This window comes from Chenopodium album, chromosome 7 (assembly GCF_948465745.1).
Source record: "Chenopodium album chromosome 7, dcCheAlbu1.1, whole genome shotgun sequence".
Taxonomy (NCBI): Eukaryota; Viridiplantae; Streptophyta; class Magnoliopsida; order Caryophyllales; family Amaranthaceae; genus Chenopodium; species Chenopodium album.
The window spans coordinates 52270340-52290532 of NC_137840.1; the positions used below are offsets into that span (position 1 = coordinate 52270340).

Here is a 20193-nt window from a genome sequence, read left to right on the forward strand (position 1 = left end):
TTTATTAAAATAAAATATTTTTTTTTTTGAATTATGCGCCAGCAAGCGTGGTGTGGCCAGCCAAAGCCAGCCACGGTGGCCGTACACCGTACTGGTGTACGCTGCTATGTGTAGGCATATACTTTTGGCCTCCTGTCCCGACAGGAAGTGTAATGACGATAAATAAAACCATCTTCGTGTTGGATCGAAGTGAAGAATACTTATGGATAACTGGTTAAGCCACAAAACACAAAAGACTAGCCCAAATTTAAAAAAAAATGCGAAACAAAGGTCAAGTTAACTAAACCCGATCATAATTAGGCTTAAGCCCGTGCTTAAACCCTAATAATGACTGATTTAGGAGCGCCTAGGTTAAAACTTAGTGCTGCCGCAGAAAAAGCCGCGGGCATCTCACAAAGTCACGCTTGGCTGCCGCGCGCAACAAATTCAGTTGCGCGCGACACCTTGTGCAACGTTCAGAGTTGCGCTGCAGAAGATTCAGAATTATTCGGACTTATACGGAAAATAAAAAATCGAATCTTACCATAAAGCCGCGCGGAAGACAATTAGTTGCGCTGAACAAATCAGCGCAACTCTATAACTTGCGCTGGGATGCCGCGCGCAACTTTATCTGTTGCGCGCGACACCTGCTGCGGCATAATGCTCGAAACCCTAAACCTAATCATTCCCTATAAATAAGAGCTTAAACCGAGGCTTAAACAGAAAGAAATTAACCTAAAACTCTGGCGAAATAACTTGTGAACATGTGCAACCTAGCCCTCTTGTCCTAAACACTCACCCTTTCGATATCTTGTTGCTACGGTGGAGGTTCCCCAACAAGAAGGAGTCCATAAGTGTTCTAAACGGAGATCTAGCAAAGATAAGTGGTAAATTCCTAAGCACTTAGTTAAATCACATTTATTTTCTTGTTTAAAAGGACTTTAATTAATTAATTAGTGTTGTTTGATCACCTTTAAAATAATTAATTAATCAATTCCACATAGTATCTTGCGTTAAATATATATTAGAATTGAATTAAATAATTGTTGGTTGATCACTTAAGCCAAGGCGAATCTTGTTTATTTTCTTGTCCTTTTCACGAATTTAATTAAATAAGAATAACGACATTACGATGTAATTCCTACGTGAATTAATGCTTGTAAATAAAATCAACTAACATAGTTTTAGGTATCGCGTTGCATATATTGTTTGGTGATGAAATTGTAAAAAAGGAAGAGCTAGTAGAGGTCGTACTAGGGCTAGGATGACGATTCCCCTCTAAAAGGAACGTTATCTTAGTACCCTCGCTCCCGAACTCATTTCTGGTTTATAGACCAATTTGGGCATGGGTAAACTTATGATTTGTGCTAATTATTCCATGAATTCCACATGGAAGAAAGGCATGAACGAGGTTTATGAGTTTTTCCTAAAACCCATTGGCGACTCCTACTTGTTTCTTACAAAAAAGCGTAATGAGAGAATCAATTCTATTTCAAGGTCCCCCAAACAGTCAGGAATTCAAATCCTACTACACCCTAACAAGTGTAAAGTCCAAGGCTTTTAAGCGGCCAAGGGAGTTTAAGGAGAGTACCCCTTACGATGAGATCACCCTCCTTACACTATGCAGCGACCCAAAGCAGCAACAATGCGCGCAACGGTTTCATGCAACTACTATTGCTGCCGCTGCTGCACAACCCCATCCTCCCTCCTGGACCACTTAATACGACAGTTGTCGTGGCTGTCCAGATGCGGCTACCGTACCCTAACCCCCTTTTTTATTTTAATTAAAACTAAAACAAATCTTTTGTTTAAAACTAAAATTAATGTAATGTGGTCTAATTAATTTCAAAATTAAATCATATTCAATCATAAAATTAGGGTTCGTCATGAAATTAATCCCCAATTCAATTTAACTTTTAAATTAAATAATTTGATCATGAAGAATTCATAATTTAACATGAAATCAAATAGATTAAATTCATGAATTACATAGCAATCGAATTAAATCAAAACAAGTTTTAGGGTTAATATATTGATTGTATGTTAGTTAGAAAACGCACATAAATATGAGAAGAATTAAGTAGAGGCCTATTTTTAGGGCAGGTTCAATCTCTTTTAGGTTGGATTTGTACCTTCATCCCCGAATATCTAGTCATAATTACAAACCACTATGGAGTTAGCAATCTCATGAATCGTGAAGGGGTGTGATTTTCACCCTGTGAACGGTTTACAAGTTCCTAAAATTTGTCGGCGACTCTTTTTCTCGAGCTTCCTTCCATTTGGACGCCACCATACTTAAGTGTATGATCACAGTGGGGCTCAAGTATGGGATGCTTGAAATTATTCCCTACAGTTTTTGGCAACACCACTGGGGAGGATTTCTATTTTAATTCCTAAAATTTATTTTGGCAATAATTTAGAATGAGTGGATGAGACTCGAAAAGTTCTAAGTATTCATGTGCGTAATTTTGATGACATTACTGGAATCAGCACAAAAAGGTCCGCATTGGATAGACCATCCGTAATGCTTAAAAAACATAGGAATTTTACACTTAGTAAATTTCGGAAATATCTTTCACAACTAGAATCGAAAAAACGCTGCAAAAACTGGAAAATTCTAAGAACACAAAGAGTTGCTGAGGCATGTAGGAACTGGCGTTGAGAAAACAGTGCCCATCCCAGTGCGATATCTCTGTCGCGGCGCGATAGTAATATTGTATCGCGACAGGGCTATCGTCTCGCGATGGTCACTGTTGTCTCACGCCAAGTTCTTCCAATACCGAGTAAGAAATCTGCGTTCTTGTTTACTATTTGCTGGGTTCTACTTCCTGATTTAGTTTTTCTCATCTTTCTGAACCCATATGTGTTCTACATATGGCCATAACCCTATGGGAATTCACGATCCATCTACCCAATCGAACGCTCATTGCAACGAAGGGTACATCCGAGTTTGTGAGTTCACAAAACCATGATAGCAAGTTTAACTTGTGGGGTCCCATCCATACGCGCCATCCCTTCCAAAGGTAAGGCTTCTACGCAAGGCATCATGACTCATAACCATGGACCCTCTTTGAGTAACCCTTATCCTTGAAATTTAGAGAACTAGAGCCATGGTTAGGTTACAAACTCATTGCATCATATTGTGCTTACTTGCCTACTTGTGCATCTTTGCTTGTGCATATTTACACTACCGTTTGTTTGACTTGTTTGAGAATTTAAATAAACTAATTAATGACTATGTAGGCCTTTGCTTAATTAATTAGTTGATTTAAATAATTAAAGTTTAATAAATTGATTAAACTAACTTAGTAGGACTTTAGGCTTGTCCTTTTTTACATCAGAACATTGGAAACAAGCCCAGACCGACGCATCATTAATGACGCGAAGGTCAGACCTGTGGCAGGACACGACGGTGTCCATCACGACACGATAACTTTATCGCGCCGCGATGGCCCATCGCGTTTAGCTACAGTGCCGTTGCTTCGGGGACGGTCCATTTTTCTGCTCGAGTCTTCACGCTGATCTGAGTCTAATTAACCTTTTTTTTATTAACGGCATAAGCTGTATTTATTCTTTGTTTGAGTCTAGGCACATAGTCCAATGGTTTTACACTAGTTTCAAAGCATGTCACTTTCACTCACTTTCTTAAATACACACCTTGTAAATATAATCACCATGACCATGTCTAGCGAGTCTTGTGTGCGCGTGTTTTTCATCATTTTTTTAGGGGGGGTAAGTCGGATATTAATCCTCCAAATTAAAAAAAACCAAGTTGCTTAAACCCTACACTTGATTCCCAAAAATATACATCCTATTTTTGCTTTTTTTTCCTTTAAAACCAATAAAGTCAAAGTTAATTTGAGTCAAGTCATTAAGTCCAACATAGGCAGGACGATTAATCAAGGACAACACTTTCGTCCAAGTCTTACTCTTTGATAAACCAATTTGACAAAAGAGAAAAGCTAAGAAGAAAATGACAACTCATGATTAAGTCAATGAACTTAGGCAGAACCTTGGTAGTTTAATTGAGATGATGAAGACCATTGTTCTTCAAGTAAATGACTGTGCAAAACAACAACATATGGAGCGAATGGAAGAAATCTTGAGCAAGCTCCCTAATAACTGTAGGTTTCAGGGGATTAGCTCACAAGGGGTCTCGGTGGACAAGGAAATTCTTCCGTAGAAGTTCAATGCCAATGACATCCCTAGATTCAAGCCAACTAACAATCCATACTTCTACTTAAGAGCTTTTTAAACAATAATGAATATTAAAGGGATTGATAATTAGTTTTTTCATCCTCTATTTTCACTGTCGTTAGAAACCGTTTATCAACCATGGTTTTTTTCCCTTAATAAAGGGAAGATCTCTTCTTGGGATTCAATAACAAACACTTTCATAGATAGATATAAGTGAAACATTCAAGTTGAAACTTACCATAGAGAACTTGAGATGTTAAAGCAAAAGGAGAATGAAGGGTTCTTCTCCTTCTTTAATAAGTGGAGGGAAACTTCCGCCAAAATGGTTGAGGTTCTCACTGAAAAAGAATCTATAAGGATGTTCATCGAAAACCTTCAAGAAAATTACTCTAAGCATCTCAAATACAAAAGCAATTTGAGTACTTTCAAGGCCGTCTTTGACATATGAATCAACATAAAAGACGACCTTGCAAAACAAAAAATTGTTAACACTTCCAATAGTGGCTGGAAAGGAAAGAAGAAGGACAATCCTTCTTCTTCCAAAACTACCCTCTCCAACAATGTTAGCACCTTTAATCAGAATGAGGTCCTAGCTATGAATAATCAAGGACAAAAGAAGCCATTTAGGAAAAATTACACACCTATTGGCATGAGTTATGACACAACATTTGATCGTCTTCATGCAAAAGTTCTCATAACTCCTATTGGACCATTTGGAGGTCCACCGGTCGAAAGGAGGACGACTAGTTGGAATCCCAATGCACATTGCAAAGATCATCAAGGCAAGGGCCACCCAACTTAAAACTGTTGGAAGTTAAAGGAGGAAATTCAGGATCTAATAGATAGTAATAAACTTCCATTACCTCCTACAAACAACAATCTAATCATCAATATATAATGGTCCACTTTAAGATTCCTTAGCCATTTTTTATGAGGAAGGTCACGCTGACCCATCACTTCTCATCAAACCACTTAAAGAAACTCATTCCAGTGATGAAGAGAAGGACATTTTCTTCGATGCCATGAGATATTTTCCTCCAAATAAGGAACCAGCTCCTAAGGAAGATACATGTGTACTCATAAACAAAATGAGGGCATCAATGACCCAATAAAGGGCAGCGATGGCCCAACTTCACCATGCTCTCCAAGAAGCAAAAGAGATGGAGAAAAGAGACATGTCCGAAATGATGACACCCACTAAGACTACCGAAAGAAAACCCTTTCTATCAAAGTAGTCAAAACACCCAAAAGGAGTAACAAGTCATGTACACCTATTGGCACCACTTATGAAAATATGTTTCAAAAGCTCTTCTAGAATGGGAAGATCAAACCTCTCGAGCTAAGAAATTTTGAATCACTCAAAAGGACAGATAGGTTATAATGTCCCTATCATAAATCAGGACACTACTACATAAAGTGGAAAAAGGAACGCATAATACACAACTATTAAGTAGGATAGACGATCTCAAGGATTTTATAGAACGCCTAGTGTAGACACCCAAATGTGTCTCCCCAAAACCAAACATAATGATGAATACCTTTCATGTCATTTGATTATCGAACATAGCGAAAGTGTGAAAAGTCTAGTGATGAGGATGTTTTTATTAAAATATCTCTTCTTTATGTTTTTGAAAATATTTCTATCCTTACCCTATTTATGAAAAACGTGTATTCCAGATTAGTTTTATCCATGAAAAGGGTCCAATAATTGTGTAGTTGGATAGGGATAAAAAAGACCTTTCCAACGATATATTATAAGCCCAATTCCGATGAATAATGAGGAAGTTATGACCAAAATACTAAACTGGACCCGGTTTGGTTCTTACATACGGCCCAATGATCTAGAGGAGGGCCTATTATTAATTATCATTCCTAAAGCTATTAAGATTGATTATAGTCTTCTAGAATACTCTAGAAGGTTCTCTTAAATCCTAATGGAGTTAGGATAGGTAATTATGTTTCAAAGAGTTTTAAATTGAATAAAACTACTCCTTATGAGAATCCTTGTTTTATACGAAATGAAATATGTTCTGATATAATTTTCATGCCTCATAATATTTATCCAAATTTTATATGGTTGGATATATATTGAAATTATCTTTCCAATGATATATTATAATATTAATTCCGAGCTATAACGAAAAAGATATGAATGAGATACGAAACTCTATCCAAAACTGACACCCTTCCACTATTTCGGCCATATCTTTAAATCTAAAAAATATTTTAATCTGATTGTACACTACCACAAAAATGGGAATAAGCAACACACAATACACAACAGTCAAGTTGGATAGGCGATCTATAGAATTTTACAGATCGCCTAAGTAAGATGAGCGTTTTGTAAGTTGAAAGTTATAGAGCCCCTCTCCTACTTAACCGTTCTATATCATTTATTATTATTTTAATGAAAAAGTGACTTTACAATATAGAGCGCTTGGGTTAGATAACAGCTCTATTTGCTTTTAACATAATATTAAAAAAATGATTAAAAAAATAATTAAATTAACAAAAAGAAAAAAAAAACCCTAGAACTTCTTTGATTTTGCAATCAGCCGTTATAACACACTTCAGTCACTCATCCACTCCCCTCAAAACTCTTTCTCTCACCTCCTTCCTCTTTAGATCTAGCAAGTAAGGATTCTTCTACACTCGAGTTTTTGAGTTGATTTAAATTTATTTATCAAATTTATGAAGTTTTGAAATCATTAAGTTTCTGGGTTGATTAAGTTTTTGGGATAGTTTTTGTTGAATATTTGCGGATTTAGAGACGATTTTATATGTTTTTGTTCAGCACTCGCCGAAGCCTCAATCGCCGATCCTCTCGCCGACAACTACGACGATGTCCCGCTCATTAAGCTCCAATCGAAGCCCGTCACCGGCCGTAAATGGACCGAGGTGAAATCTCTCACCTCCGATCTCAAAGACGAGGAGATTCTTATTAGAGAATGAGTGCAAGCGATTCGAGCGGTATCAAAGAAGATGGCGTTCGTTGTTATTCGAGAAGGTTTGTTTACGGTTCAATGTGATCTTATGGTTGCGAAGGAGAAATTTAGTGAGCAAATGGTTAGGTTTGAAAATTCATTGAGCCTTGAATCGATTGTTGATGTTGCGGGAATCGTTTCGGTTCCTGGTGAAGCCCTTAAATGCACTTCTGAACAGGTAATGTGATTTAGGGATTGATTTTAAGGTGTTAAGTTGTGATTGATGAGAAGATTTGTGAATTTGGATTGAATTTGGTTATTGTTTGTGTCAATTTCTTCATTTTTTATGTTTAGTTTGTTTAATTGGATTGTTAGAACATGTATGAGTGTTATATGAACTGGTTTTATTTTTAATATCTTATGAGATGAGATTTTATTGTTGTAATAAATTGTATTAAGATCTATTTTTGTTGAGGTGGATCAGGGTTTTGAATGGCTCAATTAATATTATGTTCGTTGAATTCGGTGGAATCTGGGTTTCTAGCAAGGGCGTGATTGAAGTTGTATAAAATTCTTTTAAATTACATTGCAACTATAGTCTTATCATTTGTTGTTATACGTTTTTACAGATTTATGAGCGGAAATTTGCTTGACAGCGGCAGGATTGACACCATTGGCTTAATTATTTTGTACGAAGTATGATAGATCTTGTAATGTAAATTTCTTGTACGGAACTTTGTTGTAATTAAAATAATTTGTAATTTTTCAAATTAATTTAATGTTATTTTAATGGTGTTTTATTCATTATGGACTAATTATTATTATTATTATTATTATTATTATTATTATTATTATTATTATTATTATTATTATTATTATTATTATTATTATTATTATTATTATTATTATATAATAGTTTAATTATTTTTTTAAAAAAAAAAGTGTAAGGAAAAGAGAGGGCCTATCTGTGATAGGCGTTCTCTTTTTTTATAGCTATAGAACGCCTATCCTAAGATGACAACTCTCTTTTCCTTATTTTTTATTTATTTTGTACCTAGCATATGAAGCGCCTATCTGAGATAGGCGATCTGTATTGTGATAGATATAGAACGCCTCAAAGAGGCGTTCTGTAGAACTTATAGGGCACCCCCTCAGAAGAACGCCTCTGAGGCGTTCTATATTGCATGTTTTAGGCATTCTGTATTCCCATTTTTGTAGTAGTGGTAATTGGGTTGGAAATTAGACTTCAAGAGCTTTCCAACGACATATTATATGCCTTATTTGGACTTTTGGATCAAAAGATATGATAAAAACACAATATGAAAAAACTATCTTGCAGCGCCGGACGACAGGCCTGTCGCTCGGCGAAAAGCCTTGTTGCGCGGCGACAGGGACTGTTGCGGTGACAGCGGCGTGTTTTATTCCTCTTCAAACTTCGATTCTTTTTTTTCAAATCCGGACTGTATTCGTTATAAATAGCGTCCTTAGACCTCTGTTTTCAATCACCAATCCTCATCAATTCTCAATCTAATTTTCACCAACTCTCATAAAAAATTTCTTGATACTCTCTCTCTCTTTCATAAGATCTAGACACACCTAGCATAATTCGAAGTTGCTTTCGCCCTAGACGTGAAAGGTTTGATATTTCTGAGGGTTTGGTCCCAAATGTAGTCTAAACTTTCTTAATTCTTTCATTCAATTATTTAATTTAATTCTTGATTTATTATTTTCCTTGAAGTTACTAACTTGTGTATTTTGAAATTAAAAAGAGGTACGAGGCGTCCAAGTAAGTGATTTCATTGTTAATTGATATTTTGATATAGAAATCATGTTTAGGTTGTTATTTTGATTCCTATCTAGTATCATGTTAGGATGCTTTTCTTAGTATGATGTTTAGGGTAAAGAATAAGTTCCTTATATCAAGTATGATTTCTATGATGCTTCCTATTTTCTTTCCTAATATCATGTTAGTATCATGTTAGGGTTAAAGCTTTAATCTTTGATGTTTAGTGACATGCTAGGATTTGTTATTAATCTTGTTAGTATCATGCCTAGGGCCTTGCTTTTATTATGCTTTATTGTTAACATGATTATTTTAATTATGATTATTATTATCATGATTATTATGTTGCTTGATTTTATTTATTGTTATTGCTTGATCACGCCTTTTATGCATGTTTAGAAGGAATTTGTACTTGTAATCACGCTTAATAAGATAATTAATTATCTTGTTTAGGGTTAATATGATTATAATTCAAGTGATCGCCAGTGATAGATTTATTTGTGCATTAATATTCAACCGACATAGATTAAACATGTTTAGGGTTAACCTATTGATTGCATGTCAGTCATAAAGCGCACATGAATACGAGAAGAATAAAGTAGAGGCCTATTATTAGGACAGGTTCTTTCTCTTTTAGAATGAATTTGTACCTTCATCCCCGAACTTCCAGTCTTGGTTCCATACCTATTGGAGTTAACGATCTCTTGGACTGTTAAGGGGTGTAACCTTCATCCTGTGAACGGTTTACAAGTTGCTAAAACTTGTTGGCGACTCTTTTGCTCTAGCTTCCTTCCCTGTGGACGCCACCATGCTTAAGTGTATGATCACGGTGGGGTTCAAGTTTGGGGTAATGCTTGAAATATTCCCTATAGTTTTTGGCGACTCCATTGGGGAGGATTTCTATTTTAATTCCTGAATTTTATTTCGGCAATGATTTAGAATGAGTGGATGAGGCTCGAAAAATTCTAAGTATTTCATGTGCGTAATTTGAATTAACATTATTGTCATATGCATAAAAAAGGTTCTCATTGGAAAGAACATCCGTAATGAGTCAAAACATAGGATTTTTACGCGTAGGAAATTTGAGGAATATCTTTCACAACTAGAATCGAAATAATGCTGCGAAAAACTGGAAAATTTAAGAACACAGAAAGCTGCTGACGCATGTAGGAACTGGCGTCTAGAAAATAGAGCCTGTCGCCGAAGATATGGCTCTATCGCCGAGCGACTATTCTGTCACCAGGCGCCAGGGCTATATCGCGGCGACAGTCCCTGTTGGCTAGTGTTGCGTTCTTCCAATACCGAGTCAGAAATATGAGTTCTTCTTTCGACTAGTTCTAGCAGTGTTGGCTCGATTCTACTTCCTAATTGAGTTTTTCTCACTTTTCTGAAACCCATATGTGTTCTACATATGGACATAACCCATTGGGAATTCATGCTCCATCTACCTGATTGAATGCTCTGAGCAACAAAGGGTACATCCGAGAATGTTGAATTCACCAAACCATGGAAGCGAGTTTTACTCTCGGCCTCCCATCCACACGCGGCAACCCTTCCAAAGGTAAGGCTTCCGCGCGGTGCATATGGACTCATAACCATGGACCCTCTTTGACTAACCCTTATCCTTGAACTTTAGAGAACTAGAGCCATGGTTAGGTTGCAAAATCATTGCATCATGTTGTGACTACTTGACTACTTGTGCATTATTTGCCCGTGCATACTTACATGTGACTAAACTAACCGTTTGGTTTGACTTGTGTTTGTAAATAAATCATAATAAACTAAACAATGACTAAAGGGATTTGCTTAATTAATTGATTAATTAATTTGAACTAATGAAAATACCTTAAATCGATTCATAGTTCCTTTGAGTCAACCGGGATTTTTATTCTCGTATACTGCACAAGTGTCAATGTTTTTTGGTCATAGCCAGAGTTCTAGGAAGAACTACGTGTCTTACAACCTATGGATCTGTAGCCCCGAGTTTTATATTTAATTTGGCGTTGGTTTCATCCCAATCAGAGTCACAGATAAAAAGTTATGACTAAAATACCACAACCTTTCCAGTTTAATGCAACACATGAAGTCTTAACTTAGTCTTTGTTCGAGTCTAGTCACATAGTCTAGCCACATGGTCATGACACGAGTCTTAACATGTCACCTAAAATCACTAGTAGTAGCACACACTTTGTGTATATGTCACCATGACCATGTCTTAGGTTCATGCATGAGTCGATTTTTTCCGTCATTTTGAGTTGGGGTACATTCTATTCCTAATTTTTTCATATCTCTCCATCTACATCATCTTTCCATTCTCTACATGCTTTCTCCATATCACAAACTTCATTCTTCCAACCTTCTTCCATCCATGCATGTTGAATCGAGTTTGAGTCATGTGTTTGACAAACACAAAAATTGAGGGTAATGATGAAACAAATGCACAAGGCAAGCTTCTCACCAAGATTTTATGCTTTCTTCTTCTTTTTTTCAAATCCTTTCCCCAATAAGTCTAGCATAGGCACCCTTCATCCTCCTTGAATTTATTTCTTAGAGTTTGATTTTTACCCTTCACTTTTTAAATAAAATGAGCATTTATTTCCTTGCATATGATCATTGCATTGCATTAAAAAAAAAATCTATGTCGAACTAAGCACAAGGTATACCAATGATTTGAGGCACCCCTTGTGGCCACATCATATTACCTTTCACCTTTCAAATATACAATCCTTTCTTTATAACCCACTTTGAGCCTCGTCTAACGATTGACTTTTCTTTCTTCAACCCACATCTACCTAACCTTGGGATGGGATGATGTGCAACTTATGCAATTTCAAAAGCTTGAGTGATTTCAAAAAAATTAAGATAGAAAAAAATATATGAATAAAAGTGTACAAAAGGGCAAGTGTTCTAATGTCTTTGATATGAACACGTCTCAGATTGCGTCTCTTATCGAGTGCTCGGTACCGTGCCTGAGAAACATGAATGCCAAGTGAGTGATAGACAGCATGATCGGGATTGCCCACACTTATAAAAAAAAGGCTCAAAAAAAAATGCAAAATAAAAAAAAAAAAAGAGCTAAAAAAGAGTTAAAAGTCTTAAGTATAAAAATATAAAGATTCGAATGCAAGATTACACACCTTGGGGGCTTATCTAGGGTCTTGAGCCTTTATCCCCTTCTTCTTCAAACCTTTAGCCTAACCACGTTACAACCTTTAAAAATACCTTTTTAAGGTATACACACACTTTTGCAAGGTTCGGCTAGAGCTACGTTCGGCCGGATTCCTAACGGATACGTAGGCAACCTCACATCGAGGTGCGGCCGTAATAAAAATGCATTCATATTTATGTTCATAATTGATCATATCAAGGGATCCCCTATGCTCATCCCTATTCACTTAGAGCTAGACTTGGGGTCTTGATCTTTAAATCATTAGCTTACCCAGCCTAAGAGTCACCACCATTATTTGACTCTTTTCAATATTTTTTTCCATACACTTAGCCTTTCCTGCCTAACCTTAGTGTCACTTTCACACACTGCATAGATACATGACCAAATATACCTCCCTTAGGAACCCTTTGTCATGAAATCTTAACACAACGTTGAAGCATACTTTGTCATAACAAAATCACTCATCATTGCATCACGAAGTATGAAATGCTTAGTCTCCGTGCCTAAGTTTCCCAAATACTTTCATCATTGAGTCAACAATTGAGATAGCCTAGGATGAATTAATTTTTGAACCTTGAGAGATAGTATCAAACAACATTTGACTAAGTTCATTCAACATGCACCATAAAAAACTTCTTCCTTTTTGGTGTCTTTCTTTTTCGGAAGAAAGTCGGTACCCTCCACAAAAAATTACGGAAATTTTTTACTTCACACTATAATGCACACACGAGTCATGTACATTGAGTCATGTCGTGTCATATCATCTTGAATTGAGTCAAGTTACATGAGTCAAACACTTTGAGTCAAGTCATGGCAAGTATATATGTTTGAAACACATTAAGTCTTAATGATTTAAGCAACACTAATCCTTAGGTCAACCCTAAGATAACTAAAGAGATGAGCAAAGTCCTATAGTAAAAAATATAAATGCAGGTGCATCCTAGCAAGCGAGAATATTCTTGGTTTTTTTCAAAAAACCGCGAATATGACGCATGAGATTCTTCCAAGATGAGAGGAGTTTAAGAAAAATAACATGGATCATTAAATAAGAGATGAAGAGCTTTAATTTACAAAAGATTTGAGCGGATTTGGTTGAAAGGAAACGACCAAGTTCAAAGTTCGGAGTGAAACCGAGCAACGAACAGCAACAGCAAAATGAGGAATAAAGGGGGTTTTATTCGGAAAATCCGAGTGCAGCGCCGCTAGACAAATTTGTCGCTGCGCGACAGATGCTGTCAACAGGCGACAAGAAGAAATCGCGGCGACAACAGTTTCTAGCAGCCGCTGAAGTGGCGACATAGTATGAGGCCTCTTAGAATGATTATTTGGACCTTGTGCAGCAGTTTGGGTTCCTTGGTATGCCAGTTAGCCCCTCTAAGAAACTTGACATGATTTAGTAATCGGCTTGGTTACAATTACATTGAGTGATCGACTTGATAAATGATCATCTCACTTAGCTTAAAGCGCCTAAACATTGGTTCCCAGCAAAGGCACCGACATAATGATTCATAAACAACAAAGGCACCGGCATAATGGTTCATAAACAACAGAAGCACCGACATACTGGTTCGCAAACAGCAAAAATGCGTCGACGTACTGGCACTGTTGAAATTTCAACAAATATCACGGCAGCAAAGTTCAAGCGAGCTCTAAGGATCGACAAGCGTTGGTCTTCGGTAGTTTTTCTTCAGAATATTACCGCAACAACTGAGGACGACTTCAAGAGAAGTTATCTTCGACAACATTCGCTAAGATTGTGGAGGTTGTCACCAAGATTTGAGAAGATAGCACGAGATGGGCGGTCTTCGACAACATTCGCTAAGATTGTGGAGGTTGTCACCAAGATTTGAGAAGATAGCACAAGATGGGCGGTCTTCGACAACATTCGCTAAGATTATGGAGGTTGTCACAAAGATTTGAGAAGATAGCACAAGATGGGCGGTCTTTGACAACATTCGCTAAGATTATGGAGGTTGTCACCAAGATTTGAGAAGAGCGGTTCGTGATGAGGCGGTCTTCGATGACTTTTGCTATGATTGGGAAGGTTGTCACTATGATTCAAGAAAAAAGCTCTTTTTCTCAGAGACGCGTGGGCATATCATATCAAAGCTCTTTGTTTAGAGACGCGTGGACATATCAAAAAAGCTCTGTTGCTCAGAGAGGCGTGGGCATATCATTAAAAAGCTCTTTGTTCAGAGACGTGTGGACATATAAAAAAAGCTCCATTATATTGTTCAGAGACGAGTGAACATCAAAACAGCAAGATGGCGTTCCTTAGCTTGTGGAAGGTTGTCACAACAACAACACAACAAATTGGTTTCCTCTAGAGACGTGTGGTCGACGGTGCAAGATAAGTGTTTCTTAACTCTCTTATCTGTTTTAATTAACGATAGTTTGCAGGTATCAGCGTTACAACAATGATTTAGGATCGCAGAACGTTCTGAATCATTCTCCGTCCCTATCGATACTGTGACTTTTGTTTTCGAAACTTGCGTTTCTCCAAACTCAGTCAAAGTGGGGGCTTCTATAGACACCCAACTGTCTCTCCCCAAAACCAAACCCAGTGATGAATACCTTTCATGTCATTTGATTATCGAACATAGCGAAAGTGTGAAAAGTCTAGTGATGAGTATGTTTTTATTAAAATACCTCTTCTTTCTGTTTTTGAAAATATTTCTTTTCTTACCCTATTTATGAAAAACGTGAATTCCTGTTTAGTTTGGTGCATTACAAGGGTCCAATAATAGTGTAGTTGGATGGGGTTTAAAAAGACCTTTCTAACGATATATTATAAGCCCAATTCCGATGAATAATGAGGAAGTTATGGCCAAAATACTAAACTGGGTCCGGTTTGGTTCTTACATACGGCCCAATGATCTAGAGGAGGACCTATTATTAATTATCATTTCTAAAGCTATAATGATTGATTATAGTCTTCTAGAATAATATAGAAGGTTCTCTTAAATCCTAATGGAGTTAGAATTGATAATTATGTTTCAAAGAGTTTGAAATTGAATAAAACTACTCATTTTGAGAATCCTTGTTTTGTACGAAATGGAATATGTTCAGATATTATTTTCGTGACTTATTATCTTTATCCAAATTTTATATGTTTAAATAGATATTGAAATTATATTTCCAATGATATATTATAATATTAATTCCGAGCTATAACGAAAAAGATATGAGTGAGATACGAAACTCTATCCAAAACTGATACCCTTCCATTATTTCAGCCATATCTTTTTATATAAAAAAGATTTTACTCTGATTTTAATTGGGCAGGAAATTAGACTTCAAGATATTTCCAACTACATATTATATGCCTTATTTGGACTTCTGGATCAAAAGATATAATAAAAACAAAATCCGCAAAAACTGTATTTCAGCGCCGGACGATAGGCCTGTCGCGCGGTGACAAGCCCTGTTGCGCGGCGACAGGGGCTGTTGCGGCGTAATAGAGTGTTTTATTCCTCTTCAAACATCAATTCTTTTTTATCAAATCCGGAAGGTTTTCTTTATAAATAGCGTCCTTAGACCTCCATTTTCAATCACCAATCCTCATCACATCTCATCAATTCTCCATCTAATTTTCACCAACTCTCATCAAAACATTCTTGATACTTTCTCTCTCTTTCTAAACCACATTTTTACAAAAAAAATTTCGAAATCCCAAGATCTAAACACACCTAGCATAATTCGAAGTTGCCTTCGCCCTAGACGTGAAAGGTTTGTATTTATGAGGGTTTGGTCCCAAATCTAGTCTAAACTTTCTTAATTCTTTCTTTCAATTATTTAATTTAATTATTGATTTATTATGTTCCTTGAAGTTACTAATGTGTGTATTTTGTTATTAGAAAGAGGTACAAGGAGTCCAAGTAAGTGCTTTAATTTTTAATTGATATTTTGATATGGAAATCATGTTTAGGTTGTTATTTTGATTCCTAGTATCATGTTAGGATGCTTTTCTTAGTATGATGTTTTTTTTTTATAACAACAAACTAAAGCAAACTAACTAGAAAAACAAAAGGGTTCACCTCTACATCTAGTAGCAATATCATGAGCTTTAGCAACTTGCTCCCGTCCAACTTTCCAAATGACGCAAGATGTAAATAGCCCTCCTTCATGAAGCATTTCCTGTATTGTCCATAAGAAACGAACTTCTAGCTCTCCTTTTCGGATGTTGAATTAACTGAACAATGGCAAGTGAATCAGTAAAAAGAACAATTCGTTGATACCCTTTTATTCTTGCCCACTTTAGAGCAGCCACACAAGCCAGAAGTTCCGCATGTAGAGAAGAGAGGGCTTTTCCATAATCACCACCACCATTTATATAGGTTAGACGGTCCAGTGAGTAAGCCCATCCCATGCCAACATTCCTACTCGTCTTGTGCCAAGAGCCATCCACCATAATGATGGCGTCCAATCTAGCATCGGTTGGGTGTAATAATTCCTCCCTTTCGAAACCAATGTTTACTCTTTGAAAGCCAGGTGGTGCCCCATTAGTCGTTGCCTCCTTTATCCCAGAAGCATTACTACCCTCAACTCTCTTCCAGATGGATAATTGCCGAATTTCTAGGCTATAGTTATTAAACAAGTCTGCAAGATATCCCCCTTCATTACAGAAGACCCTCCCATTTCTAGTTAACCATAGACTCCAAAGAATTCCAATGAACATGCCAATTCGTTCACTATTCTTTTCATCCTCGCTATGAAAAAGCAGGATATGATTCTGAATCCATTGTCGCAAAGGAGTAGATTCATCATTTTCAGGAGAGATATGCAAAGGGCAATTCTACCAAGCATACCTCGCAAAAGAGCACATCCTAAAAAGATGTTGAAGATTATCTTGTGCCATACAACAAGAGTCACAGAAGTCATCTATATCTACACCCCTTTGGGCCAAGTTTGACTTAACTGCTAAACCATTCATCACTATCTTCCATAAGAACAGACTCCATTTCGGCGGTATATTGAGCTTCCAAATGAGGCTGAAAAAAGTATATTCAGAGCAAGCATCCTGTTGCAAAGAAAAATCACACATTAGCAAAGCATATCCCGTCTTAACAGTGTACACCCCTGAGGCGTGGTGCTCCTAATAAAGCACATCCTTCTCCTTAGTAGACGGCAACTCCATGTCCAAAATTTTCTGAGCAGTACTCCATTCAAACCTGTTCCTAATAAGAGCCACATTCCAAGATCTAGTTTCCTGAATGATCAAATCTTTCACTCTCCCTGAACCAACCCCTCGAAGAAGTTGGTTAGAATTAAACACTGGAGTTGAGCCATGCACCCACCTCATATTCGCAACTTTCACTCTTTCACCATTCCCTATCTTCCAATTGAAACCTCTAATCATCTTATTTGCCACATTAAACAAGCCTTGTCTACCCCAAGAAGCATTACCCCGGAGACTAGACCTTACGTTCCCGGTGCACAGAGAACAAGTATGAACTGGCTCTAGAGCTCGAGCCACTAATAGCTGGGAATTACAATGCATTTGCGTCACTTGTTTGAACAAAAGAGCATCGTTTAAACATACCATAGACCGAATACCAAGGCTTCCCATTCCCTTCGGCCTCTGAATAATACCCTGTCTAACCCAATGCATGCCTTTTTCCCCCTTATTTCCCCACCAAAACCGAGCAATCAAGGAATCAATCCTATTAGTAATCGAGGTAGGCAACTTGAAGCATTTCATTACATGTGAAGAGATACTAATCAGAAATGTGTTAATCAAAATAAGTTTTGCCGACTGTGAGAGATTCAGAGCCGCCCAAGACAGAATTCTAGCCGCCAACTTATCAACCAAGAACTTGAAAGCTACCTGTTTCCTCGTAGAGAAATCAATGGGCGCCCCCAAATGCCTATCCAAGACAGAAACTTATGCTATGTTTGGATAACAAATTAGAAGGGAAATGGAAGGGAGGGAAATAGGAGGAAGGGGAAGGAAGGGAAAGTGGAGGAAATGATGAGCTCTATTTTCCCTCCAAATCTCTCAAATTTTGAAGGGATGGTCTTTATTAAAGAAGGAGGGAAAATGGATCCCACCCTCTCCCTCCCCTTCCTTCCCCCAACATATTATCCAAACAAGGAACTTTGTCTCCCTCCCTTTCCCTTCCTTTCCTTTCCTTCCATTTTTCGTTATCCAAACATAGCCTTGAGCAATATTCAAAACTACCTTAAGCCTAGTAACTTCGTCCATCTCCGCAAGCTTGCTTAATTTTACAAAAGATTTATTCAAGTTCAGCTGGTTCCCCGAGATTTCACCAAATCTAGTTAGGATATCCACCACAAGCTGGCAGGAGGTAGGAGTAGCATGAAAGAAAACCATTACGTCATCTGCAAAAAAAATATGCGAGATCGAGGGCGATCTTTTCGTGACCCGTAACCCCTTAATTAGGTTAATATCTTCCGCCATAGAGAGCATACGAGATAAAATATCCATGCAGAAAAGAAAGAGGTACGGGGAAAGGGGATCACCCTGTCGTAAACCACAATCCGGCTTAAACATTCCCGATACTTGGCCATTAATGAGAGTCTTATATGAAACCGTCGAGATACATTGTGAAATCCACTTTATCCAAACTTCTGGAGAGCCATAAGCCCTAAGAACCCTTAAAAGAAAGGACCGATTCACATGATCATAAACTTTTAACATATCCAACTTAATCACAGCCTTAGTGGACGCACCATTACTAGTGTTAACCAAATGTAGTAACTCATGGCTAAGCATCCCATTATCCTCAACATATCTACCCGGCACAAAAGCGTGTTGAAACTCCGAAATAAGGTTCGGTAAAAGAGATTTCAACCTATTCACTAAACACTTAGCTATGCATTTATAGATAGTATTGCATAAACTAATAGGTCGAAACTGTGTAGGCAATTCCGGACACTCAACCTTAGGAATCATAACAAGAATGAAAGAATTTAATTCCTTTAAAAGGAAACCTGTAGAGAAAAAGGATTGTACCGACTCAACAACCGAAGGGCCCACTTCCTCCCAATGTTGGTGAAAGAATTCAGCAATGTAGCCATCCGGACCCGGCGCCTTTAAATTGTGAATAGAGAACATCGCCTTCTGAATTTCTTGGTTCGAAAAAGGGCGAACCAAGGAAGATGCATTCTCCATCTCTATTGAAGGTAACTCCAATTCACGTAACACTAAGTCAATCCTTTCATTCATTATAATCGTAAAGACCATCGGGGGATTATAAACTTCTCTCAAAGTATCCCGAATTAGAGATTCCAAATCCTCTTGTCCCTGCACCCAGGTGTCATCATCCTTCCTCAAAGTAACAATTTCCCTCCGTTTCTGTCGATGCTTCACCCTTCCATACATCATTTTAGAGGAAACATATCCCTCCTTGATCCACCTATCTTTCATCCTTTGCTGCCAATATTTAAACTCTAAGCTACTATGAGTGATTTTATCATTGATCGCTGCCACATAGCTATTACCTTCCTCCAAAGTATTTACCCTTCCACCTTGATCCTGAAGATCAGACGAGTACTTCCTCCAGTTTATCCCCAGACTCTTTTGTTATCCAAACACCATTTTTTAATTTTACTTCGCAGCCACTTCAATCGGTGCTGAAAAATGAACATGACTGATCCCGAGCATTGTAAATTCCACGCCTCATCAATGAAGTCTTTAATCTCTGGAAACACCAGGTACCAAGTCTCAATTTGATACGGTCTATTAGATTTTGAACATTTACTACTAGACTCATATATAATAGGCGCATGATCTGAAACCATAATGGGCTCATGAGTCACCCGTCCATCCGGAAAATCATCAAACCATTGTGAAGAAGAGTAAGCCCCATCTAAACGTTCCATGATCAAATCCGTCCCTAACCTCTTATTTTACCAAGTAAAACGGGGACCCGTAAAAGGAACCTCGAGGAGATTAGTTTGGAATCTCCAATCTAAAAACACATCCAATCCCTTAATCAAAATTGAACCTCCCAACTTATCACCATAATACTCTAGTTGGTTTATTCTCCCATAATTAACACATTAGGAGTTTGAGAAATAAGACGTGAGATTTCATCCCACACTTGAGGCCGATCTTCTACCCTTGAAGCTCCGTACAATAACAAAATATGCCTACTACTTCCATTAATGTCAACAAC

General features: G+C 37.4%; 1 protein-coding gene across 1 annotated transcript; it reads right to left on the reverse strand.

The window, feature by feature from the left end:
• Positions 1–16175: 16175 nt before the first annotated feature.
• On the reverse strand, positions 16176–19400 carry LOC145640301 (uncharacterized). The gene is made up of 4 exons (XM_081691601.1): positions 18234–19400; positions 17160–17534; positions 16861–17072; positions 16176–16761 (listed from the first exon to the last, which is right to left on the reverse strand). The coding sequence occupies exons 1-4, from the start codon at positions 19398–19400 to the stop codon at positions 16176–16178; spliced, it is 2340 nt and encodes a 779-aa protein (XP_081547727.1).
• Between the last annotated feature and the right edge of the window lie 793 nt (positions 19401–20193).

Coding starts and splice junctions, on each gene's coding strand:
- LOC145640301 (XM_081691601.1), bottom strand. CDS start 19,400: ATGATGTATGGAAGGGTGAAGCATCGACAGAAACGGAGGGAAATTGTT. Junction 17,535..18,233: donor ACGAAGTTACTAGGCTTAAG/GTAGTTTTGAAT, acceptor TGTAATTCCCAG/CTATTAGTGGCTCGAGCTCT. Junction 16,762..16,860: donor AGGATGTGCTCTTTTGCGAG/GTATGCTTGGTA, acceptor GCTTTTTCATAG/CGAGGATGAAAAGAATAGTG.